An 18,269-nucleotide genomic window follows, 5' to 3' on the forward strand; every position below is an offset into this window, starting at 1 on the left:
ATGATGTTGCTATTTACGTTCAGCATGGTGGAAACACTCCAGACACTCCCATAAGTGTGTCTCCTAGGTGACTCCAAATCCAGTTGTTGCCAAAAAAGATAAAGGATCACATTTCTTATCTTTGTTTTATATTTTTGTGGATAAGTAGTTTAGAAACCCTTCAGCAGTGTGTATAATACTTGTCCCCCGTGCGTTTTAAATTACAGACAATCAGACTGGGGATTTGCTGTTGTTGCTTAATTACTGATTTCTAAATCACTTCTGGTTTGGTCGAAATTGACAATATAGTGTTCTGCAATGGTAGATACACACCCATTATATATGAAAATTATCTTCTAAATTTTAATTCTTGTACTAGAGAGATGGCTTAGTAGTTAAAGAGTGCGTGATGCACAATCACGAGTACCAGTTTGTGATCCCAGCACCCATGTAAAAGCCTGATGTGTCCCCAAACATGCCTGGAATCTCAGTAGTGCGGGAGCTTACTGGGGTTTGCCGACTACCAGCATAGCTAGAAACCAGGAGCTCCAGGCTCAATGAGATGCTCCCTTGAAGGAACAGGGCCGAGTGGTGGAGAGGGACTCCTTTTTCTTTAGTCTCAGTGAAGGTGTGTATATACATAGCACACCTTACAGAATGTTTTGAAAATTTTATAGGAAAGTTGAAAGTATAGTGAAGTAGTAGTTACCTATACCCAACTGTTCAAATGCTTCCTTACTCTGAGCTGGTCCTGGGATTGAACCCAGAACTTTGTACAGAAGAAAAGGGTCTTATACTTCAGCCTTTATTTCTTTAAGGATGCTTGTTCCAAGAGTATTACCGGTTGATAGTGTGGTGGACTGGCACACGAGACTTGGCAGTTCAATTCCCAGTAAGTACCTGCACCCCAGCAAAGGAGTCTACGTGATTGTAATGTTAATTGTTATACCAACACAGTTTTTAACATTGGTGCATAATAAATGTGTATACAGACTCAGTTTCCCCCAAGTTTCTTCTGTGCACCCCACCGTGTCATGGCCAATAATTTGTTCTGTAATAACGTCCCTGCTCTGTGAGTGCTGTAGGAAATTAACACTGGAAATAGTGACAGTTGCATATAAAAGTCAGTTCTCAGGAGGATATGCTCAGGGGAAATGTTGTGACAGAAGACTTCGTGGATGCCACGCTGCATTCATTACGGCCCATATGAATTGTCAAGAGTATTCCAGTGCTCGATCACTCCGTGTCTGTTCCCTGTTCCTATTTTACTCTGACTTTTTTAAACAAGTAGATTGGAAGCTACTTGGAGACTATGGATATCATGTTCACACAATGACTTTAGCATTCATTGATATCCTTCCCTGAATCCACTATTTGCTTGCATTTGCTCTGCAATTTGGATTTCCCAAATCGAGTATTTCATTTACATGAACATTTTACAGAGAAGCACTTTGCAGATGTATCAACCCTCAGCATTTATTAGCTGACAGTCCACTGCTCTGCCCTTAGCAGTATCACTATTGGCTCATAGCTTGTTTTTATTTTTGGCAGGGGCAGGTTGGGAGAAGGGCTTTCTGTGTAACCTTGGCTGTCCTAGAACTTGTTCTGACTAGAGATCTGCCTTCCTCAGATGGGATCAGGATGCATGCCACCAGCGCCAGCCTAGAGTCTTATTCAAATAACTTTTTTTTAAAATTGAGAATTTGAGACAATGTATTTTGGTACACCGCTCTCCTCCCATCTCATACCAGATCTACCTTCATCTTCCTACTTCCCCCAACTTTGTGTTTTCTTCCACTTTAAACTCATTGAGTTCAATTTGTGTTGCCCAACTGCTCAGAGTGGAGGCCTGGCCTAGAATGTGACCGCAGGGGCCATGCCATAAGAGCTCCTTGGCTAGGGATGGAATTTTGTGCTTACTTGCGTGTCTTCACGCTGAGACTTCGTCTGGCTTGATCATGTGATGTCTTGTGCATGGTGTCACAAATTTCTGAGTTCATATGTGCAGCTTCTAGGGTGTGTCTGGAAAAGTTGGCCTGAAATCATCCACCACCTTTGGCTCTTACAATCTTTCTACCCCATCTTCCACAAAATCTGAACCTTGGAAGGGTGTGAAGTATACATCTCATTTAGGGTTAGCAATCCAGTTATTCTCTGCATGTTGACCAGTTGAGCATCTGTTAATTGCCATCTACTGAAAGAAACTTCTGTGAAGACGGTTGAGAAATCCCTATGTACAGCTTTTAAAAGATGGGTAAAGCTTTAACTTGGCAAACTTTGGTGTTTTCTTGAGTGCTGAGGCTCTCAGCCCTGTTACTCCTGTTTCACATTTCCCACCCTACCCCCAGAACAAGCCAAAGATACTTGTCTGCATCTTCTTTGTACTAAACTGGTAAGCACATCTGTACTACTGTGTTTTGAGAGAAGCGCACGCCCAGGATACCAGGGATCTGATTTGAACAGTGTGGCTAGGGGACAGGTTACACCCGCATGCACTGACATCACAGCTTAGCAACAGCTTACAGGACAATGTGACTGAAGCGAATTTGCATTATTGGTAGCTGGGTGGACTCCAAGTGTTTCAACTCAAATCAGTACTTGAGCCCTAAGTGAGATGACAGGTCATGCGTCTGAGCATTCTGCAGCCTTCACAGCGTGGCCTCACTTTGGGCTATGGGAGTAGCTGAGTAGACATTTAGGCAGAGGTGTCCTGTGGAGCATGCCCTTGACTTGTGGTCAGTGTCCAGCTGACAGAGCACACTGCACTGTTCTGTTCTCAATTCTACCAAAAGCAGCCCTATGAGCAGGCAGGGCTGACTTCACCTGGCCACTTGGTTGTTGTCAACACAGTTCAAGGATGTATTACCAAACTAGCTGCCTAAATAAACTTAACAAGTTTACTGACTGCTTGGTAGTGTTATGTTTCTAATCGGTATTTGCAGACAAAGAATATTCTAATCTTGGCTTGTTAACTAAGCCTATGTGGATGAATTAAAAATTAACCTTTCTTTTGGGTTAGCATTGTTTCTAGACAGTATACTGGACAGCCTAAAGAGAGACGACAAGATGTTCAATTTACTAACAAATGCAGAAAGTATTTTTATTACGTTAAAATATTTCTTGAGCGGCAATTATTTACGTGGAGAGTTCAAAAAACTGACTTGTGATTATTTGCCTTGTCCTTGATTAAAGACATGATTATACGCACTCCTAGTAGTTTCTGAAGCAGATCTGTCAGTCTATTCTCTTCTGATCACAGGAAAAAGTACAGGAAGGACAGTGTTCTCTTCTGAACTTACATCTTTAGAACGGTTCGAATGCTGTGAGACAGGGCAAGAAGAATAAAATTTGAAAGATAAACTAAAAAAAATCACATTTATTTATTCTATGTGTGCACCCTGGCATGTGTGTGGAAAACTAAAAAAATCACATTTATTTATTCTATGTGTGCACCCTGGCATGTGTGTGGAGATCAGTTCTCTTCTATCATGTGGGTCATGGGGACTGAACTCACTCATGTCATTGGGCTCCTTCAGAGCCATGAAGGACCACTGATGTTCTGTTTGTTCCGCTCATCCCTCCCACTCTAAGTGTCGCTGAACTGAAAGCTCACCTTTTCCCCGAGTGCATCAGGTCGAAGCCTTTGTTGATTTGGTCGAATGATAGAGTGTCAGTTACAAATTCGTCAACTTTTATCTTTTTTGACATATATTCAGACACCAGCTTTGGGACACTCTCTACACTCTTCCATCCTAAAAGAAACCACATTCTTAAGGATAAGTTTATGCAACAAGTTTCTGCAGTGTATTTAATCGCGTTCCTCTCCTGGGTGACACCCAGACAGTTCAGAGGTTACAAGGATTCAAGATGAACGAAACCTTTTAGAACTGTGGCACAGAGGAAGATTCAGACACATCCTTAGCTGTGAAAAAGTAAACACTTTAGAGTTAATTGTTCTCTTCCTATTTTAGGATTAACAAACACTGGGCTGGATGACACAGGCCTGAAAAACCAGCCACAGTGGAGGCAGAGGCAGAAAGGTCATCCCTGCCTCAAAAACAAATAGTTTATAATTCTGCTGGAGAGTACTTGCCTAGCTACTCTGGCTTCAAAGGCCCTTTCAAATCCAGCTCCTGGAGTATGGTGCCTCCAGGAGCTCATGCTAGTTAAAGAGTTCCAAGATACTAGAATCAGTTAGTCAAACTGACATCTTCTAAGGTAAACAGTATAATCATAAAGAAAATTATGGTCATGCCCTCATTTTAGCACAGTTTCCAAGGCTTTTATTCTCGGTCTCAAAATATTTATATAATACATGGTACGGGATCTCAACACACATTCTCTTAAACAGCATTCAAAATGCCTGGGATATTTTCCCCCTAATAAGGATGGTAGGATAGGATTGTTCATTGAGTTTTTTTTGAAAGTTGTTCATAAGAACTATGGAAGTCATTCATTCATAATAGTTGGGCTGTAAGATATTTTTGATATCTTTGATATTTTTTATGTTCTGATATTTCTCCCCAACTGAGCACCATAAAAAGACTTTACCCAACCTTCTACCCATAGTTAGATAATGCCAAATGACTAAATCCCTCCTTCGACTACACCAGGGGAAAATGATCATCAGCTTTTAATTTTGCTAAAAAGTTTCGTCACTAGTTTAGTTTAGGATCACGTATTGGGTGCTACTAAAACTAATGTTATTCAGAAAGAAATCTGACCATATTAAGTAGTGATGGCTACATTCTCTAAGGAAGGAGTATTAAAAATGACACCTAAATTCACACAAGAAACCCTGGGCAGTTTACCCAGCCTGCCTTCAACCTCTTGCTCATTAATTCTTGCTCTCCTTCTCGTTTCTTTTTTCCTCTAATTTTTTTTTTTTTTTTTTAAGACTGTGTATCTCTGGCTGTCCTGCAACTCACTATATACACCAGGCTGGCCTTCCACCTGCCCCTGCCTCCTGAGTGTTGGAATTAAAGGCTGTACCCCTACACCTGGCTCTTGCTCTTTGAAGTTCTTTATTGTTTGGCTCTCCTTACTTAAGAAGAAGCCGAATGCCTCTCCCGCACCAGCAGCTAATACTGACTCTGAAAGTCTCTTCAGGTCTCCCGTGAAACAATCAAGAAAGAACTACAACCAGATGATTTGTGTTAACACAGGAAATGAGACTGTGACTTAAATTATGCCAAATTTCTCTCCTGGAAACAGGAGAGAAAATCTACTTGTCCACTGCGTTACCTCCAAAGGCAGTGCCTTTCCATGTGCGTCCTGTCACCAGCTGGAATGGACGAGTGGAGATTTCTTCACCTGAAGCAGCTACGCCAACCACCACACTGACTCCCCAGCCTTTGTGCACCCCCTCGAGGGCTGCTCTCTGCAAGCACAAAGACACAATCACAGGTGTCCATAAACTGCACCGACATTGCCCTTTTCCCCAGAAATCTCTAGTGGGGGAAGGGATGACACATTTTACAAAATGGCAACAAGTTCTCAAACTTAATGTTTAGTAATTTTAATTTTACTGAGCAATTATATTTTAACAAGTACCTTTAAAATTTAACCTGACTATAAGAAAATTAACAAATTGAAAGCTATTGCTTTCTTTTTAAATTTTCTATCCTATATCCACAGAGAAAATGAATGGATCTAGACTGCTTCTCTCGCATGAGTTATAAAAACCAACTATAAAAAGACCTGAGACTTTCAAACTACTACAAGAAAACATAAGGGCAATACTTAGACATCGGGACAGGGAATATTTTTTTGGTAAGATCTCAACAACATAGGAAGCGAAAGCAAAGATAAACAGATTGAGCAGAGCAAATAAGAGACTTCTGCACAGCAGAGAAGAGCAGAGTGTAGATGCAGATCACAAATCATTTATAAAATTACAAGAAACCCCTAAAAATCCAACAACAAAAAGCCAAACAACCTGGTCTCAAGGGATATAAAAAGACATTTCTCCAAAGCAGACACAGATGGCAGATACGAGAAAAGATGTTCATCACTACTACTGAGACTCAAAACCACAACACAGCACCTCATTAAACAGACTTCTCAAGCTTCTAGGGTTCGGATTCCAGCAGAAGGGAGTTATACAACAAGGGAGAAGAACAGGTAAGCTAGCCAGGCGGCCAGGACAAACAAAGGGCCCATGCCCTTACAACAAACAGGTAACTAAGGATGGTGCAGGTGGGGATTGTGGATCCAACAGGGATGATGGTTTCTGGAGGGGAAAGACAGGAAGGAGAGATGGAAATGTGCTATCAGCTCTCAGTAACTTTGGAGAAGGCCCAAAAAAGCACGGCTTTGCAAACGTCTGTGACAATGTGAAGTCCAAGGAGGTAAGAAAGGAGCTGCTGAGAGTGTGGCCTCAAGTGCTCAGGCCCTGGGATGAAAATCAGTATTCCGAGCTAGGACAGGGACAGGCGCGGCAAATTCAGACCAGTGCTGCAAGGGAGATTCTAGAAGTTCATCTCCAAAATGAAATATGGCTAGAAGATAACACTGGTGAAGGAGACCAAGGACTAGGATTGGAGCCAGGGGTACTGTTAGATTAGAAGGACCATGTTATTTTTTGTTTTGTCTTGATGAGAAGACCTGTAATGTGCGCCACCAACACAGCTTCCAAAAGCCAATACCCATCTTCACAACCTCGCCCAAGTCAGACAGGCACCGAGGAGACACAGATGGTTAGCTAAATGGAGCCATGCCAACATATCAGAAACACGCCAATACACACGCAAAGGCCTCATCAAGTTAAAGCTCAGCTTCCTAAGAGTGACTTCCTCCTCACAAACTCACTTCCTGGGAGGACGGGAGAGAATGATGAGACGGATCAGGGAGAACTGGGGGACTCTGGCCCAAACAAGAATGGTGCAGCCCCATGTTTGCTGCAGCACAGCCCAAGTGTCTGCCAGCTGTATTTGTACTTAACACAGCTAGACAATCTTGATGGTTTCCCCCATTTAGGCAGACGTAAACAGCACCCAAAGGATTGATCATGGCCTGGTGATCCATCAACGTGCAAGCTTTATGCTTTTAGATATCAGTTTACAAATAAAAGTAAACCCAAACTCAAAAAGATTTTAGTGCTGGAGAGATAGCTCAGTGGTTAAGAGCACGTTCTGCTCTTACAGAGGACCAGGTTTCAGACCCCAGCACCCACAAGGTGGCTCACAACCATCCATAACTATACTTCTTGAGGATCCAATGCTCTCTTCTGACTTTGTGAGCACCAAGCATACATGTCATATGCATACGTACTCACAGGCAAAACATTCATATACATAAATCTAAAAAAAATAGCGCAAGAAGCTGTCAAAAGTAACTGTAAGAAATTCACTATTTAATGTTACCCATGTCTGTGAGAATCTGCATCCTCTGCTCAGATTATCTGAGTCTGTGAGAATCTGCATCCTCTCCTCAGGTTACCATGTCAGGATGTTTGCATATCCAATTCCAAAGCTCACACTCTCCACACTATTTAGCTTTTCATTTCATGAGATAAGCAGTTAACATACACTCAAAAGGCAAAGAAATATTTTTTTCGTTCATCTTTCCCCTTTCCGAACTTCTATCATTTCACACTCAAACAGTTCCAAGTAGTTCAAGAAGCTATTACCACCCTCTGTTTTCTTTAGAATTAATTCCTATCAAAGCTCTTCCTTCCAAAAGAAAACAATCTTTGATCTTCTGGAAACTGCATTTTAAGAAAGTATTGTAAGCACAAAGGAGGAGGCACGCATACTCACCATGACCTTCACGTTGCCGATGCACTCGAAAGAGTAATCTACTCCCCCATCAGTCATCTCAATGAGTACTTCCTGGATGGGTTTACTGAAGTCCTGGGGGTTAATACATTCAGAGGCTCCAAAATCTTTGGCCTTTGCGAATTTATCTTTATTGATGTCGATACCAATGATCCGGGATGCGCCAGCCACTTTACAGCCCATGATCACTGCCAATCCAACTCCTCCCAGGCCAAAGATGGCACAGGTAGAACCAGGCTCCACCTACATCAAAAGACAGTCTGTAAGCAGCATGCCAAGAGTCACAGCCTCACAGGACAGCCCGTTTCAGCAATGTCTCTCTGAATGAAGGCAGAAGCCGAAGCCCTGTCCAGTCTCTTACCTTGGCAGTGTTCACAGCAGCACCGTAGCCGGTTGAAATGCCACACCCGAGAAGGCAGACTTTATCCAAAGGTGCTGAAGGATCAATTTTGGCAACAGAGATGTCAGCCACAACTGTGTATTCAGAAAATGTGCTGGTTCCCATGAAATGAAAAAGAGACTTTCCTTTGCAGGTAAATCTGCTAGTGCCATCCGGCATTAATCCTTTCCCCTGAGTGACTCTAGAGAGAAGGAAAAGGAAAAGAGAAGGGTAGACTCATTTCTTTAGCTTTATAGAAAAAAATCAGTTTAAAAAATAATGACCAGCAAATACTCAGAAAGGTCTACTAGGACAAACCCCCCTAACTCTTAACGCAGGATTGTCAACCTTCCTAAATGCTGTGTGTGACCCCAACCATAAAGCTACTTTGCTGTTACTTCATAATTGTAATTCTGCTACTGTTATGAACTGTAATGTAAATATCTAATATTTACATTATTAGGATATCTGATGTGTAACTACTATGAAACGGTCATTTGACCCTCAAGGGGGTCGTGACCCAGAGGTTGAGAGCCACCATTCTGATGCATTCATTAACAACTGCCCACATTCCAACACCTTACTAGATAAACCTACAAAGACTGTGATCGTCCTAAGCTTCGGGGTCCTAAGCTTCGGGGTCCTAGTGGGATCTGCATGCCGTGAGCACTGTGTCCACCTATGTCCTATCTCTGGTGCTGGAGAATTATCTGTATTCTGTCAATCATGTATTTTAATAAAACACTGATTGACCAGGCAGAAAGTATAGGCGGGTAAACCAGACCGGAAGTAGAACGGGAGAATGCTGGGAAGGAGGAAGCCCATTCCTTCCATTCCTGCACAGACCACTGAAGAGGCAGGATGTAATCTGCCCAGCTATGAAAGGTATGGAGCCATGTGGCTAACATAGATAAGGATAATGGGGTAATATACATTATAAGAGCTAATACAAAGACTGAGCTAATGGGTCAATCAGTTTTATAATTTATGGAGATCTCTGTGTGATTTCCTTTGGGACTTGCTGGCTGTGGGGTACCAGGTGGGACAGAAACCCCAACGTGCAGGGCCCTCATGTTACAGATCTCAGTCAAGCTGTGCTACCAGAACTGAACTGATTTTAACAGGTTCAACTTCCATGACGTTATTTTTAAATTTCATAAACACTGAGAAGCAAATAAAGCTTTGTAAGAATTTATACAAGACACTCCAAAGCAATTATCCAACTCATCTAGTGAAAAACAGAGGCATCTCCATGGGGCTTCAACAGGGTAACACTTCTCAAGGATCTGAGTTCTACCGCACCTTTTTTTGAGACAGGACTTCTCTATCTAACCCTGGTTGACCTTGAGGGTGCTCTATAGACCAGGATGTTCACAAACTCAGAACTGGGTGCTGAGATTGAAGATGTGCACCACCACATCTGGCCCTTCTCTTTGACTGTGATTGATTACCACTAAGGGGAAAATCAAACAAGCAAAATGGCCCCCAAAACAACTCCCAAACTCCTTTATCTTACGAGAGACAGGAACTAGCACTTGCTTAGCCACTGGATGAAGCACGGCTTCTGGTGCCTCACTACACAGTGTAGAGTAACAGTAATCTTCCTTGTAGATTATTGCTACAAAAATCTGAACGTATGGCAAGGAAAGCATTAACACTGTGACCAATGGTGTAAGGGTTCAGTGTGTGTGTAGGTCAGAGGACAACCCTGAGGTTGCTCTTAGTCTCCCCACCCTCGTTGAGACAGGGTCTCTTAGGTACTGTGTTAGATGGGCGAGTTGATCTAATGATTATCATGTCTCCTTTTATCTCCCTGTGTGGGAGGTCCTTTGGTACATGTGTTGCTTTTATTGGTTAATGAATAAAGAAACTGGCTTGGCCTGATAGGGTAGAACAGAGTTAGGTGGGGAAAACCATACTGAATGCTTGGAGAAAGAAGGCGGAGTCAGAGAGAGACAGATGCTGGAACTTTACCTGGTAAGCCACAACCACATGGCAATACACAGATTAATAGAAATGGGTTAAATTAAGATGTTAAGAATTAGCCAATAAGAAGCTAGAGCTAATGGGCCAAGAAGTGATTTAATTAATACAGTTTCTGTGTTATTATTTCAGGGTTGAGCAGCCGGAAACAAACAAGTGGCCCTCCTACTACATCTCCCTAAGAGCATGCTGGGATAACACAATTGTGCAACTGCTTTGATGTGGTTTGCACAATACTGCAGCTGGCTTTGATGTGGTTTCAGGGGATCTGAATTTTCCCAACTGAGCTGTTGTCTCAGCCACAACAGTTATCATTTCTAATAAACACAATAACCTGATACTAAGATAAACATTGTGAAATATATACATGAATAAATACACAAATTAGAAAACAAGTCTTTTATACATTATTGTAGGAGTATAAACTCTTCCATTCACATTGGAAAGCTGTGTACTTCTCACATCTTAGCCAGTCAAACCGCAGGACTCCTCCTCGAGAAAGTAGCATACATACCCAACACAAAACAGGTAAGAATGTAGCACTAACTTCAACAGCCCTCCCTGGTATGACCTAGTGTCCACCAATAGCAGGCAAGTGAACACACTGCTGTTTGGAGTGGAACATGACAGAACAACACAAAAGCAGACAGGCATGTAGGAACTTGGACACCACGCAGAGACACAAACGGAGGAAACGCAGCAGCACATGCCTCGTGATTCACCTACACCAAGTTCTACAGGAAAGCTGCCAGGACAGTGGTGACCTCTGCAGCAGTCAGGTATTGGTCTAAGGACACAAGGAACACAGATGGGTGCTGGGAAAGGTCGCTACCTGTGCTGGGAGAAGGGTTTATCCAGGCCATATGTACGCATGTAAACACTTACTGGGCTGTACAATTTATGTACCATGACTACTGTATTAACGTGTGTTCTACCCCAATAAAAAAGGCAACAAATGCCAGGCATGGTGGCACATGTGTTTAATCATGCAGAGGCAGGTGGATCTTTATGAGTTTAAGGCTAGCCTGGTCTACAGAGTGAGTTCCAGGACAGTCAGGGCTATACAGAGAAACCCTGTCTAGAAAAGCAAAAGAGGCAACAAAGAAATCAAGATCCACCACAGAACCACCCCTTCTGTGTCAAGGGCTTTGTTATCTCCTTTGGGCTTCACACAACACTCCTGAGGTAGCTTTTATTACTCTGATTCAATGGGCCATAAAACAGCTCATAAAAAGGGCTTCATTTCACTTTAAAAATACATGTCTTTGCTTGCAAATTTACCTGCCTTTTACAGAAGGAGAATGTATTCAGAAAACTCTGACCCACCCACACCCACCAACCTTTTGTGGTTCTTTGAAAGGAGGCTACCTACATCTGTAGTCTGGGCTGTGATTCTTGTGACCTCCTGTCTGCATTTCCCGAGTGTTGAGCAACAGGCGCTGAGTAAGTCACTACACAAATACTTGCTGTGATCTATTACTTTTTGTGTGTATGGGTGTTTTGCATGAGTGTGTCTGTATGTATGTAGGTAGGTATGTACATACACCATGTGTGTGACTAGAGCCCCAAGGCTAGAAGAGGGCATCAGTTCCCCTGGAACTGGAGTTAGACGGTTGTGAGCCACCATGTAGGTGTCAGGGATCAAACCTGGGTCCTCTGGAAGAGCAGCTAGTACAAGTGCTTTGACCACTGGGCCATCTCTGTAGCACCATTCTTACTGCTAATAAGATCTCCTATTGTAAGACTGTATTAATAGAGGGCTGGGGAGATGGCTCAGCAGTTAAAGCTCTGTGCAAGCACGCAGATCTGAGTTCAAGGTGCAGAATCCATGTGAAATACCAGGCCTGACCCGCATGCTGTAACCTAGTGTGGAGGTGGGTGGGGTGGATTTGGGGAGGAGTCAGGCAGACTCAGGAGCTGTGGCCAGCACAGCTGAAGTGGAGAGCTTCAGTGTAAGAGACCCTGTCTCAAAGGAAAGGGGGAGGGAAGTTGTACTAACATTTCCTCTTAAGTTGAAACATTTCATTTTGGAAGGAAGCTCCTTAAGTAGGAAGGTAAAGAAGTCAAAATAGCTTCAGGAAGTCCTTGAAACTAACCAGATTCACTATGCCCCTTCTTGCCGGAGTAAGGGTCCCTTTCAGACAAGAGAGTCAAGCTGCAAAGAAGACTCTCAGGCCAGAGCGGCTGCCTGGAAGAGGTACAGACCAACTGAGGCACTAGGAAAGGACAGCCTCTAACCCGCAGGCTGTGCAGTGTGCTCCAGGTTCCCAGCCTTTGTGAGCTGTCACTGTGCTGGGATGGGCTTTGGGAATGCAGCCATCTGAGTAATTCCGCTCCTGTGAGTGACCCCTCACCCATATCCTTGTAAATAACCCCAATAAAACTCATGGGTCACCAAGCAGGACTTCGGTGGTATCTGTAGTTTGGTCTGTTGTGGGCTCCCTATTTGGGGTAAGTAGGCATATATGTGTTACGTCTCCCCAAGAAAAGTTTGTCATTTAACAGGGAGGAAGATGAAGGTGGGGAGTGAGCTCTTTGATGTTCTGCTGTGACACCTGCATGTGCAACAGACAGACACATAGTATATGCACACGCATTAGCTTTTTTAAAGAGCTATATATACTTTTAAAAAGATACCAACCTTATCTTCTGGCAAAGGTTTGTTTTAGGATTCAGACAGAATTTGCATTCTCCGCACTGTGGGATGTAAAGCGGGATGACAGTGTCGCCTAGGAAACAAACGTGACATTATTATCCTGGATGGTGCGGCCGGCTCTAAGTGAACACAGCAGCTTTCCTGATTCCATCAGCTGCCGCAAGCCTGCAAAGAGACAGCCTCAAGGCTAGAAACGTCCCCTAAAGAGCATGGTTCAGACACTAACCAGCCATGCACAGAAAGGTAAGTTTCAAAGTTTCTGATCTAAACAAAACTCTCAATAGTTGGAGGTTAAAGAGGTCGCTATGTTTCAAAACCACCAATTCATCGACACATCCCTATAAATTCTTGCTTAACTTGCCAAAATTGCTTTTGGTAATGTACTTAAGACAGTTTCAAATGAAAAGCAGTCTGCAAAATCCAACAGGAAAAAAACGAATCCAAATACTTGTGCTTCCAATATAAGTGAAATTAACTGACACCTTTCGTAGGTGAGGACCTGCTCAGAAATAGATGGTTGTATAGTTAATCAGTAACACTCCCACAGAAATAAGCCAAAATCATTTTGAGTGGATGAGATGCCTTCCTTACCTGCCTTCACTTTAGTGACCCCTTCACCAACGCTTTCCACAATCCCAGCGCCTTCATGTCCCAAGATCACTGGGAAACAGCCCTCAGGATCAGCTCCGCTCAGGGTATAGGCATCGGTGTGGCAAATGGCAGTGGCGATGATCTACCAGGACATCAAGAGAAAAAGCATCTAAGTGTGCACATGCAGCTGGAGACAGCACATTTTGTAAATTCTTAGTTACATCTTCTTTATAACTGTACTTCTCTAAAACTAAGATGTTTACAATTCTTAGACCTGGCAGGCAGGCTTCTTGGTACTAATGAGCATGGCGGTGCATTAATATGCAGGAAGGTGTGACAGAGCCATTTTCCTTTTTGATATGAGCAAGCAGAGGTAAAGCTGGTGGCTTCACCAGCACTGTGCCTTCTGTTATAAAGAGGATCAAAACAGCAGGGGCCATCTCACTGCTGGCTTCCTAACTTGGAATGTGATGCCTAAGAAGACATTATTTCTGAGAGGTGCCTGCCTCTCTGGTCTCTGCCAAACTCAGAGCTTTTAGTGGAATGGAGTCTTTTGGCCGACATACACAATTTCTACTGAAACAAGGTGGGGTGTGTGTGAAAGATGTCTCAGTGACTAAGAGTGTGTGCTGCTCTTGCAGATGATCCGGTTTGTGGGTTTCAGCACCCACATTAGGTGGCTCACAACTACCTGCAACTCCCCTGGGCTCCAACACCCTCTGGTCTCCTCAGGTTCCTGCATGCACTTGGCATATAGAAACTCAGAGGTATATCAGCACATACATTAAAGAAAAAAAATCAATTAAAGGAAAAATCTTGTTCATTTTTATGCTGTTCTGCTCCTGTTCTCTGTACCCCATCCTTTGCTGTGAGTCACCAGCTTCCCGGGGGATGACAGATGACAGTTCACTGTGTCCACACTATTCATCTGCATTTATCTAAGGCAAACTGCTTTCTTTACTGGCAAAGCACCAACCAGCTTAACTTCTGAACACAAACAGAAATACACAAAGTATTATAAGATTTCAGATTCTTAGACTTGGCTGAAAAGGACCTTGAAAAGCACTAGACTTTGTGCTTCTCAATCAGTCTTTTTTGTGAATCTTGGGGCACAGGCACAGTGCATGGTGTGTCTGGGAGCAAGACAATGCAAGAGACCTGTGGCTCTTTTCCTTGAAGAGGACCATTTTTCCAGAATGATATGGAATAGAACACATGTAATGGTTCTAACTTTAAAGCATTCACTTTTTACCCAAAACCAGTACAGAGCAGAGGGTAAAACAAAAGTTTTATGTAAAGAAGTCAAAGGTCTCTTGGGAATGCTGTCTTCTGCCTCTCTCCAGGGGTAACTTCTTTTCTTAGCCACAGTGAAGGGGAAGGGGTAGGGGACTAATGAATCCACTGAACCCTGGCCTTGTCCACCAGGGGCATTTTAACGCTCTCTAGGCAAGAGAACTTTGTTTATTGCTCCAATCAATCAAGAACCTTTCCCCAGTTTTCTGGAAGCAAACCTGAAGATCGAGTCTATTCTTTGACTTAATGCACCACACTGTGAGTTATGGGATTAGCAGGGAGGAGAGGCTCATATAAAGCTGCCTTAAACCCAAACCATAAAAAGTTATATTGCTGTAGTCCACTAATCCAGAGGCTTGGCTTCCCAGCCCCAGAGGGCTGCTTCTAGGGAGGCAGATGAGAGGACTGTGTGATTCCGTGGATGGAAGGCTTCCGATACCTCCTTCTGGACACCACCCTTTGGGTTTATCCTCGGCAGCCCTCAGGTCTACTAGGCTTCTTCCCACAGAGCCTTGCTGCAACATTACCTTAATGCGAACTTCGTGAGCCTTGGGAGGTGCTACTTCGACTTCCTCTATGGAGAGAGGCTTTCCAGCCTCCCAGGCAACTGCAGCCTTGCATTTGATCACCTGAGGTGGGAAAAAAAGGCAGTCAACAGTTTATCCTCCTAAGTTAATCATTCCCCGACAGGCAACTCAGATACTAACGACTGCTAACACTAGAGCGTACCAGGGCCGGGGAGAGGGCTCAGTGGGTAAAGGTCCTGCTGTGCAGGCATGAGGAGCAGAGCGCAGCTCCACAGCATAGATGGATGCGGTGGCCTGTCTGTAATTCCAGCACTCAGATGGCAGCGAGGGGACTACCTGTGCTGGCGAGCTCGGGGTTCAAGTGAAAGACCCTGATTCAGCACATATGGTGGAGAGCGACAGAAGAAGACTCCTGATGTCAGCCTCAGCCCTTCCCGTGCCCACGTGTGAACATGCATAAACACTCACATACATTACACACACTCAGGGACACACAAAACTAAATGAAGTGAATATATTCACAGAAAATGTATATCTCTGCGTGAAATGGAGAGTTGTTTTTTTAGGTTTCACATAAGTGATATTCTTAAAAATATATAATTGAAGGACCAGGGATAGTGATGCAAACCTTTAGTTTAGCACCTAAGAGGCAGGTGGATCTCTAAGAGTTCGAGGCCAGTCTGGTCTACATTTCAAGTTGCAGGACAGGCAGGGCTACACAGAAAGATCTCGTCTCAAACGTTCCCTGGAAAAACCACCATTACACATGCACACATATATTTGAAAGGCTGAAGAGATGGCACTTGCTACTCTTGCAGAGGACTCCAGGTTCCGTATCTACATCACAACTAGATGGAACTCCTGTTCCAGAGGACCTGTGTCTTTTTCTGACTTCCACAAGCTTCTGCACGCATGTGGTGCACACAAACAAACACAGGCACGCACACACACACACACAAAAGGATTTAATTGAGAACAGATTACAGGTCCTGTTGGGTGTGGAAGTGCATACTTTAATCTCAGCACTTGGGAGGCAGAGGCAGGAGGATCTCCGTGAATTTAAGGCCCACATACAGAAAGTTCTGGTTCAGCAAGAGCTGCATAGTGAGACTTTATCTACACAAACAAACAAAAACGGGAGGACAAAATAAAGAACACAGGATACAGGAGCCAAGCTAGGGATATAGCTCAGTGGTGGAGCACTTGCCTGAAATGCACAAGGCCTTGGATTCGATCCCCAACACAACAAAAGGCAAGTCAAGCTAAGAACAACGGAATCCCACCCAGGTCCTATCAGTAGGCTAGGCTAGTAATTCAAGGAACCCCAAGTTTATTATCATGTATCCCAATAATCTTGTCCTTTGGACAGCTTATAAAACACCACTTTAGTGCAAATCTGCACAGTGGAAAGAATCCTAAGAAAGATCCAAATAAGGGATATGTAAAAATATCACAATCATCTATTGTAACTGTGCTAGCTAACTCATTAGCCATTTGCCAAGTGTGGCAACTGAGATCGGCTATAAATGCAAATTTTGAAAGCTTAGAAGAGTAACAATATCTCAATTTAAAAATATTGATAACATGTTGAAACAGTGCTGTAACTATTAGGTAATGGTAATTAGAGTTAATTTTATGTGTTCTCTTTAATGTGGCTCCTGAAAAGTTTAAAATTCATTATGCATTTTTTTTTATCTAAAAAAGAAAATACTTTTAGCATCTAAAGTAATGAGCTACCAAAGCGATTCCACTCAGAACTGCCTTTCCTTACCCCAGACGCAAGCCTAATGAGAAGGTTGGATTTTGTTAGGTCACTGATGCTTATGAAACACGTTGACAGAATAAAGGTTGCAAGTCACTGGGTTTATTGGAGATGGACTTGAAAGTCAGTAAGATGTGAGTTAAAGAAACAGGTACACGGTGCTGCACACGGAAAGCGAAGGCCCAAGGAACAGCCTAACTTTGCTTGGTAGTTTTGAGCACGGTTAGTGCTCCAGCTCCGCAATCCTGCAAGTGTGAGCCGGCGTGAAGGCCGCGGGCCTCTTCCCACCCGGCTTCGGGCCGAGCAGAGCAAAAAGCAAAGTTGCTCCCCAAGCTCAGGACCGAAACAAAGCCTTCCCGCCCTTGCTGTGGCTGCGCTCGCCTTCCCGGGCTGGCGGCAGCGCACCCCCGAGAGTTCCCTTCCTCTGCTCGGGCCCATCGCGCCTATAAATACCTGGTTCGCCATGTCCTAAGGTTGGGGTTCGTGAACAGAACGTCAAGCAACAAGTCTAGCGGATCCCGGGTTGGGGCGGGCCGTGCGTGAGGGGCGGGGCTGAGCGCAGGGGCGGAGCTATGATGTAGAGGCGGCGTGCGTAGGGGGCGGGGGTCTGCGCGTAGGGACGGGACCTGAGAGGGAGGCGGGGCTAGCGCAGGAAGGGCGGAGCCTGAGCTGTGGTTCCCGCGCTCCTCAGATAGAGATGGCGGGGATTTTATCCTGAGCCACTGAAGCTTTTTATTCCGGGCTGGCCTGATCGAGTCGCTACAGATAATCTGTCTGTGTGGTAGTTCCTTGTCTAATTTGGTGCAATCATTGTACGTAAGGCTTAGAAATGAAAGAAGTATAACGTGAGGGAACCGGGGTGCAAATGAAGCACGTGAGGAACAAGCCACGCTTTCGGTGTCGTGTCCCCGCCCCGCTCCTTGTGCTCCGTGCTTCTGCGTACTGGATGCGTCCACACTGCCCCCAGCGGCTGAGTTTTCTGAGAACTCGGAACCCCGGAGGGAGAGGAGCGGTCCTAGACAAGAACTGCCGAGCTCCAGTTGCTGCTTCCTCCGGGTTCCTGGGATTTCAGGGGCTACAGGACACGGGGAGAAGAGTTTGCAGGAAGGGAATGAGGAAGCAGAATGGGCACGTTTTAAGAGTAGACAAAGAGAGACGGAGAAAGCTTTCTTCTCTTATTGAAAACAGTTTTTTTTTAATTAAAATATAAAATTCTGAATGTCTGAGATCCTTCCCACCCCCACCTCCTGTCTGAATCAACCAACATCCTTTCTGTCTCTTGTTAGAAAGCAAGCAATCATCTAAAGATAAAATGAACCAA

General features: G+C 44.0%; 1 protein-coding gene across 1 annotated transcript; it reads right to left on the bottom strand.

Annotated features, from left to right (window-relative positions):
- Positions 1–3,048: 3,048 nt before the first annotated feature.
- Positions 3,049–17,519, bottom strand: LOC125414723 (alcohol dehydrogenase class-3). Its single transcript, XM_087897527.1, has 9 exons — positions 17,402–17,519; positions 15,187–15,288; positions 13,367–13,508; positions 12,761–12,848; positions 8,119–8,338; positions 7,740–8,000; positions 5,224–5,359; positions 3,593–3,731; positions 3,049–3,299 (listed from the first exon to the last, which is right to left on the bottom strand). Exons 1-9 carry the CDS (start codon positions 17,411–17,413, stop codon positions 3,275–3,277), a joined length of 1,125 nt encoding a protein of 374 aa, XP_087753653.1. The 5' UTR covers positions 17,414–17,519; the 3' UTR covers positions 3,049–3,274.
- Positions 17,520–18,269: the final 750 nt, after the last annotated feature.

This window comes from Myodes glareolus, chromosome 17 (assembly GCF_982192425.1).
Source record: "Myodes glareolus chromosome 17, mMyoGla1.1, whole genome shotgun sequence".
Lineage (NCBI taxonomy): Eukaryota > Metazoa > Chordata > Mammalia > Rodentia > Cricetidae > Myodes > Myodes glareolus.